The 8,790-nt window shown below is 42.5% G+C and overlaps 1 protein-coding gene across 2 annotated transcripts; it reads right to left on the bottom strand.

Moving 5' to 3' along the window:
• Positions 1 to 2,138: 2,138 nt before the first annotated feature.
• LOC111951377 (cysteine-rich with EGF-like domain protein 2) lies at positions 2,139 to 8,556 on the bottom strand. 2 transcript variants are annotated; one of them, XM_023969439.2, is made up of 10 exons: positions 8,470 to 8,556; positions 7,634 to 7,718; positions 7,316 to 7,426; positions 7,007 to 7,098; positions 6,742 to 6,918; positions 6,484 to 6,582; positions 6,314 to 6,397; positions 6,045 to 6,140; positions 3,086 to 3,226; positions 2,139 to 2,553 (listed from the first exon to the last, which is right to left on the bottom strand). In XM_023969439.2, the coding sequence occupies exons 1-10, from the start codon at positions 8,534 to 8,536 to the stop codon at positions 2,501 to 2,503; spliced, it is 1,005 nt and encodes a 334-aa protein (XP_023825207.1). In that variant the 5' UTR covers positions 8,537 to 8,556; the 3' UTR covers positions 2,139 to 2,500. The 2 variants fall into 2 exon arrangements, with proteins under 2 accessions (XP_023825207.1, XP_023825201.1); XM_023969433.2 differs by having other exon boundaries at positions 7,634 to 7,716; positions 8,120 to 8,472.
• Positions 8,557 to 8,790: the final 234 nt, after the last annotated feature.

The raw sequence follows: 8,790 nt of genomic DNA, 5'->3' as shown, positions 1-8,790 counted from the left end.
AACAAGATTCAACAACTGAGACAAACTGAACAAGTTCCACAGCCACATGACTAACAGAAATGTAATAATGTTTCCCTGAACAAAGGGGGGGTTCAAAATCAAAAGTAAGTCAGTATCTGGTGTGGCCACCAGCTGAATTAGGTACTGCAGTGCATCTCCTCTTCATGGACTGCACCAGATTTTCCAGTTCTTGCTGTGAGATGTTACCCCACTCTTCCACCAAGGAACCTCAAGATCCCGGAAATTTCTGGGAAAAAAGGCCCTAGCCCTCAGCCTCCGATCCAACAGGTCCCAGACGTGCTCAAAGGGATTGAGATCCGGGCTCTTCGCTGGCCATGGCAGAACACTGACATTTCTGTCTTGCAAGAAATCACGCACAGAACGAGCAGTATGGCTGGTGGCATTGTCATGCTGGAGGGTCATGGCAGGATGAGCCTGCAGAAAGGGTACCACATGAGGGAGGAGGATGTCTTCCCTGTAACACACAGCGTTGAGATTGCCTGCAATGACTACAAGCTCAGTCCGATGACGCTGTGACACACCACCCCCAGACCATGACGGACCCTCCACCTCCAAATCAATCCTGCTCCAGAGTACAGGCCTCGGTGTAACGCTCATTCCTTAAACGATAAACGCGAATCCGACCATCATGCTCTTCGTCAGGGAAGAGCACTTTTTGCCAGTCCTGTCTGGTCCAGCAACGGTGGGTTTGTGCCCATAAGCGACATTGTTGCCAGTGATGTCTGGTGAGGACCTGCCTTACAACAGGCCTACAAGCCCTCAGTCCTGCCTCGCTCAGCCTATTGCGGACAGTCTGAACACTGATGGAGGGATTGTGAGTTCCTGGTGTAACTCTGGCAGTTGTTGTTGCCATCCTGTACCTGTCCCGCAGGTGTGATGTTCAGATGTACCAATCCTGTCCAGGTGTTGTTACACGTGGTCTGCCACTGCGAGGACGATCAGCTGTCCATCCTGTCGCCCTGTAGCGCTGTCTTAGGTGTCTCACAGTACGGATATTGCAATTTACTGTCCTGGCCACATCCGCAGTCCTCATGCCTCCTTGCAGCATGCCTAAGGCACATTCATGCATATGAGCAGGGACCCTGGGCATCTTTCTTTTGGTGTTTTTCCAGAGTCACTAAAGAGGCCTCTTTTAGTGTCCTAAATTGTCATAACGGTGACCTTAATTGCCTACCATCTGTAAGCTGTTAGTGTCTTAATGAACATGCACCTGTGGAACGGCCGCTAACTGTTTATGGTTCATTGAAGAAGCATGGGAAACAGATTTAAACCTTTACAATTCAAATCTGTGAAGTTATTTGGATTTTTACAAATTATCTTTGAAAGACAGGGTCCTGAAAAAGGTTTCTTTTTTATTGAGTTTACTACTCCCCCTAACCTATCTATACAAACCTGAATTGCATTTGTTGTATTCCGTTGTGTGTAAACCTAAATAGGGAGATCTTGGCCCATCTTACTTAACAATGGTGACGTAACATCTTGCATCTGGGTGCAAAAAAACAAAGCCATTATGCACACAGATGGGGAATATCATTGAGGTTTCTTGTAAACTAGTCTCATCTCACTTTTGGCACACATTGCTGTTTTGAGCAGATGAAACACTGGAGAAGTACCACAGACAGAGAAGAGGAAATGTGGGCAATAAGTGGTATGTGTGAGCTGGAGGTTGTGTCTTCTTCTTTTTGTGGAAAGCACCAGCCAGGACAGGTTTCAACCAGCTCCTCATCCAGCGCTAAGGCTGCAAAGACAGTCATAACAACTTACATCATCCCTTAGGGGGGGGGGGGAGAAGAAGCAGATTAGTGGGATATGCTGCCTTTGATCAGGAGCAGACAAACCATCTTTCAACTGTTAGGATCACACACATTTAACTAGTTGATCCACAGGACATTGCCTAACCTTAAAATACCACCACATTTGATCCATTTCATATCCAACAAAACCAGTACATGTCATTCGGCCGATTCATCCAACTAACAGCGGAATTGAGATATATTCTGTGTGATTAGGGTGCCACTCTGTGTTCAACTTTGAAAACTACAACAGTATTTAAATTTGCATTGACGTCTTAGGCACTTCTAATCCAGAAAAATGCATAAAATCAGAGATATGCAGCATAATTTCTGTTCTCAAACTTTATTTGAATAACGTTCAAAATCCTGCATGAATTTAAAAACCAGATAACACTTGTTGGGTTAACCACAGCAAAAACAAGCACCAGAGTACATAGGGGTTGAATCTTTAATTCTCTCAGCCATTCTGTTGGCTGTCCATCCATGATCGACAGGTATAAATCTGTAGAGTGCAGTATGCATGTCGAGTGTTCAACTGCCATGTAGTCGCAATGCTTTAAAAAGGAGTGGCCTCAAGATATTCTGATGCTGTGAGCTATAGGGMTGTAGTCTCACGGGTGACACCCACCTCATCATTTACTCCAAATGCTCTTCCTGGTTTGTTCCTATTGGTTCATTTCCTGAGGTCAAAGGTCTTCGTGCTCTTCTGGACGTTTCACTGTTTCTGCCTCATTCTCCTCTGAAGGTAACCAAGACAAAACCAACAGCACTTGAAAATAAGAACTGACCAGCACAAGTCCCACACCCCTCAACTCATGTGCTGTACAAGGCAACACAATATCCTTGTGTTTATTTTGTCTTCACGTATAGTGTATGCTGCAAAAGGAATGACCTCATTGAGGACAATGAAGTATCTCTAATTATAACATACATTACACATACTATCCATTAGCTTGCCTGATCACGCACTGCTGTCAAATACAGCGTCAACCAAGAGTCATCTGATACAACTGCATCTGCAGTATTTCGTAGAAAGTATACGGTTACTGTAGTGGTAACTACAGTGTACTTAACCTGCCAAGTCAGTGATTTGATTTGGATTTAATGTCATTCATGGTTGTGGTTGACAAGACTTATTTAGATTGCACAGTTACATAAAAACAATATTTCAATAACACAAGATAACTATACTCAATTAATGTCCTGTCATCATGTATATATTGCATTTTAAAATCATAAATAAACTAGTCCAGATCTTTATTATTGATTACCTGGCTCTGGTATTTTGACACAGACTCCCTCCTGTTCCTCGTACCTGCTGGCACAGATACAGATGTAGCTTCCTTTGTTGTTCACACACTCCTGGTTCTCCGCAGTACACACAGCATCAGTCTGCTCACACTCGTTCACATCTGAACAGATCAACAATCAAATTGGTTTTCGGCACTGTCTGATGACACAATTCTGCCAATTAATATAATTTGTTATATTTACTGAAAGCATTAACTCCTCCCAGTGTGCTAATTTCATGACTCAAGATAAATGTATCCAAATTGGTTCTGAAGTTTTATAATTGTATGTTCGTTAATGGGAAAAATAGGGTAATTCTTTCCAATTTCCTGAAAAGCTGTTTGACACAAGAGGTTATCAGACAGAGAAGTTTTATAAAGTCATTCTACATCAACAGTTGGCAAAGTACTTGTATAGTAACAAACAGGACCATCCTCAGTGAATGTCAAAAAAGTGAAACATTAAAACAAAAGTGAACCTTTTTAGATAAAACACTACTAAATACATTCACATCACCAAATAACTTATTAAAACACACTGTTTGAAATGAAGGTCTACAGTAGTCTCCAACAGCACTCTCTTGGGTAGCAACATGACGTAGCCGGAGGACAGCTAGCTTCCGTCCTCCTCTTGGTACACCGACTTCAACACAAAACCTAGGAGGCTCATGGTTCTCATCCCATTCCAAAACTTGCACAGTAATTATGACAACTTCTGGAGGCCATCCTCCAACCTATCAGAGCTCTTGCAGCATGAACTGACATGTCCATCCAATCAAAGATTCAAAGAATGAATCTAGTACTGAAAGCATACGCTACAGCTAGCTAGCACTGCATTTAAATGTGGTGGGTTGTTGACTCAGAGAGAGGAAGACAATAGAATAACAGTTTTGAGAAAATGTATTTCTTAAAATTGAGACGAGAAAGCTAGCTATATTTAGTGGTATTTCTTTCATGGTCACTTAGCTAGCGAAAGCCTACACTCAAACAGAGAGGGATGCTATTTTAACTAGCTAGCTATCCAACACTGGAACGCTTCCAAGTCAAGGTAAGGTTTTGGTTTTATTAAATTTATTGCCACCAGGACCCGCCGGTGCAACTGCTAAACTGCTTACTAACTGTACACTGTACTGCATGATTGCAGCGGGGTCACTAATGTGTTGGTTCTAGTAGCCATGTTGGCAATGACATTAGCTAATATGGTGGCAACAATGTAGGCTGTGTGTAGCGGTTATGATATGACAGCTGATGTGTTTTGCACTGAAGTCCACAAAGGAAGGGAAAAGGTGAGGAGGAGAGTACATAGATGCAAGAAGGAATTATTTACACAACGAGCAAAATTTTCATGCTGTTCGTATGTGGCTGCTATGAAAGTGAACTGTGTTTGCGTGTGATCAGGGGTGTATTCATTCTGGCAATTCTGTTGAAAAATGTTTCTAAACAGAATGGGGATAAACATATCTGAATTTGTCCAATAGAAACTAATTTGCAACTGTTGGACTAATGATTACACCATAGATCAGCTAGATGAAGGCAAGAGTGTGCAAGGCAGMATTGAATGTCACCTTGATTACTTTAATTTCTCTTGACCTGTGTACCTACGTTGTTAACTTTCATTCATAGGCTAGGTTGTAGCAACCTCATGATGGGTATCGTGGAAATTTGAGTATTATGTAGTAGCCTAAACCTATCGATGTTACATTGAGCTGGGTGAATAGAATATGAATGACAGTCATTCAATATGCTGCATTAGAAATTAGGCCATGCTCATGAAACATATAATTGTCCTCCCTCATCTAAAACGTCACCAACCGCCAAGGCATTACAAGCACGTAAATAGGCATTCAACAACATCCATGTCATTCCTTTAAAGCTGCAATATGTAACTTTTTGGGCAACCAACCAAATTCAAATTGACAGATCTATAACTCACATTTCTTTCTCATTGAAACCAAGTCTATGAAACGGTAGATCTGTTCCATGTGTTATTTCTATGCATCCCATTTTTTTGGGTTATGAAAAATAAATTTCACAGCAGTTTAGATGGTGCAATGATACTATGCACTTGTTTTGTCAAACTGAAATTAGGCAAACCATTAGAATTTCAGCAACCAGGCAATGGCAGAGCGATTTCTGCATAGCGCATCTTTAGCAAATCTTTAAAGCATAAATGGATATTTAAGCAAAGTATCTGACTGTGACTTAAAACATGGATCTAGGTTTAGCATGTAGAGAAATGTAGGGATAGCATTGCGAGTGGTAATGTACTGTATCGTCCTGCCTTTAAGTTAGTGTCCAGACTATGGACATACCACCATTGTGGACGAGTTACTCTATGTCCAAGACTACTGCCTCTCTTACTGGCCAACAGGGTACACAGGCTGGACAACTGACAGTGGCTTATCAGGGAGGGAAAGAAGGAAGGATAAAATAATGAAGAAAAGGAAGGAGGTAAGAAAGGAAGATACTTCCTCATTATTCCACCAGGGCCATACTGAAAGTGGGCATTGCAAGATAGAAAAGTGGGAGGATCAACACCAGTGCGTGTGTCAAAATAGCTAATTGGGCAGATTGGTTGCCACAACACTGGAGTGGCTGCTTCCTTGTAGCATTTTCGCTAAGCCAGTAAGGTACGTTAGGAGAACTAACGTGGTACGTTAGGAGAATGTACAAAAAAAAAAGTATGAATGTATGTACTTGTAGGTCGCTCTGGATAAGAGCGTCTGCTAAATGACTTAAATGTAAATGTAAAATGAGGTTAAGGTTAGGAAAGGGGTTAGGCTTAGCTAAAATTCTACAAAGAACGCAGCATGCAGCCACACAAATCTGCCCAACTAGTGGTTACTTTTCAATACACCCACTTGTGTTGATCCTTCCACTTGATTTGCAAAGCCCACTTTCAGACACACTCCACGTATGCAGTTTCCACCTGACTCCCTACCTGTGCAGGTGCCCTCTGTGTCCTGGTACCCAGGAGCACAGCCCTGGCACTTATCAGGCCCTGCCCCAGTACAGCCTGAACACACCTTGTCACAGCCTGCCAGAGAGGAGAACAGAGGTCAAATGTTAATACTTGTTTAAAGTTTATTACAAATAGCTTAGTCAGTATACATGTTTATATTTTCAGTCCCTAATACAATAGCTGTATCCATCCAACAACATAGTAAATATGGTCCTCTCACTAAGTAGTAGACCACAGTTTTACAGTACCTTTACAGGAGAACGAGCCATCCGTGTTCAGACAGTACTGATCCTCTTTGCAGAGAGGAGGGTCGTTCAAGCACTCGTTCACATCTAGGGTCACACAATGAGAAGGAACAAGAAAAGTGAATCTTGATGTCATATTATGCCATGAAAATGTATAAAAATGTCTCTCTCACCAAGACAAGTCCCCTCATCATCCTCCCCCCAGCCAGTCTTGCACTTCTCACAGTCCTCATTGGTTAGACCAGTGCAGGTCTTGCAGGAGGTGTGGCACTCTGTAGTGTAGGGAATTGGGTGGGAAAGGTGGTTGAGATACATGCCCTGCTCCAAATAGACACCAAACCTGTCCCCTAGGCACATTGCTTAGATCTGAAAGGACTGGATTTGTGTAAATCATGGTTAAAATGAACATGCATACATAATACACCAATTACCTGTGCATAGTGAAAACGTGTCGTTCCTAATTTCATTGAAGTATCCGTCCATACAGTCCAGACAGAACTCCCCCTTGTAACCATGGTCACAGTTGCACCTGCCGTTACCCCCTCGTGTTCCGTCACCGTCACACACCCCGTTGCCATGGCAAGGCCTCTCGGAACCCGCCACACAGGCTGTCAGAAGGAAACAGATGATTCTCATTCACCCATGGCTGGTTGGTATTAGTCAAATAAATGTGGTTTTGGAGGAGTATGTGTTTACCATTGCAATCAGGGCCAAACGTTCCCGTCGAACAGCACACCTTGATGGTATCAACGCAGAACCACTTATACAGATCAGGATGCTTATTTTGCCTGGATTGGAAGAGCGAGATTTCAAAAATCCCAATACACATTTGAATTGTAGCCTGGAAGTTCAGAGATTCCACAAGGACAAAGATAGTGGGGTCTTGAAGTCTGATGTCAATGGCCTATGCTCCAGGAGAAGTAAAAGGTAAGTAAGTAGTAAGGGGTTTTGTGCTAATGAGACATGTGCTGCCCTTTTGTTCTAGCTGAGCAGTCAAGTTCTCACCTCTTGAACCACCAGGTCTCAAAGAGGTCCTCATGCTCCTCTACCATGTGGTTGCAGTCAAAGCTGCTGCTGTCACACAGATTCTCCAGAATCTCAACTAGGCGGATCTCACTGAGGAGAGGGGGAGAAGGCAAAGGGAACAGCCAGAAATCAGCTTCTATTGTGCCACTGGGTCAACAGAGAATACGTGGTCTGGGTCAGCATGACAAACAGGTTTAGCAATCACTGATCAGAGCAAGCAGATACGCGATTAGCACAGTAACAGTCCAGCATTAGGTGGAATAGTGTATTATGATGAGTGGTGTATAGGAATCTTACCTCGTCTCATATTTGGAAAGTGCCCTCTCCTCCCAAGCGGTGTTTCCTCCACCAAAGTTCTGTTTTTTCGTTCGGTCCAATCCCTGTTGGAACAGTAGTGTGAGGATGAAGACTAGCTAACCAGACAGATATTGGCAGTCATTTGATCAACGGTGTAAATGTACTACAGCACTGTCTGATAATCTGGGTTTAAAAAGCACACGTTAGACAGTTATTAGGTCCGACTCCCACATTATAAACTGGTCTAACGTTAATTGACTGACTAGTACAGTGGTGTTAGGATGCTCAGTCACATTTCATAGCCTACATCAAGGTCAGATGAGGAGGGCTTGGTTACATGAATGCATTACAAGCACAATACACCATCATTGGTTGCTCACTGGTAAATAAAAGCACATCAATTGGTTGTGGTTTGATTCAGACCAATTGATAGCACTGCCCAGCTAGCCAAGGCAAATTATACACAGAGGAACATTTCAAACTTACCTTACTGAAGTTATCAGCTATCTGTTTGCAGGTATTACATGAGCTTTTTAAGTTTTTTGCATTGGTGCATTGTGATAGTAAAATAAAAGCTAGGCTACAAAATAGCCACAATAATTGATTGAACGATAGCATTATGGCTAGCTACAGTAGCTGGAAAGCAGTTGAATGACTCAAAGTTTCATATCATAGTTAATGTTACACACTAGACACTTTCCAGCAAGCTTCCTATCCCTAAAACGTGCAGCACAGAGTCTAGACACATATACAACAATTTATTGGGAAATACCTAGCGATATCTATGCAAAGCGTACGAAAGCAATATTTACATGCAGGTAGAAAAATGAGCTACCTTTTTTTTATTTCCGCGTCAGCCTCTTGGTACGATTGTGGCCTGTCGTGATTTGCCATTTTTCCCATCAATCACTGTGAGTACCAATGATATTCCGCCACGCGTGGGACAAACGTCTTCTTTCTACCCACGTGGAAAATATGTTGACATTTTCAGATTTGTGCGCATGCGTCAATTTCCAATATACTTTCACGTCATGGCAGAGAAGAGGGCTGCGTCTGGGCAATCACTGTTGTTTTTACTAATTTCGGTGACTCTATTACATTACATGCCCGTATATTATTTTGTGCCCACCCAAACAATGACAAATGCCAGAAATCCA

The sequence above is a fragment of the Salvelinus sp. IW2-2015 genome, linkage group LG3, assembly GCF_002910315.2.
Source record: "Salvelinus sp. IW2-2015 linkage group LG3, ASM291031v2, whole genome shotgun sequence".
NCBI lineage: Eukaryota > Metazoa > Chordata > Actinopteri > Salmoniformes > Salmonidae > Salvelinus > Salvelinus sp. IW2-2015.
The sequence above is the reverse complement of the archived record's forward strand: the minus strand, read 5'-3'. Positions and strand labels throughout refer to the sequence as shown.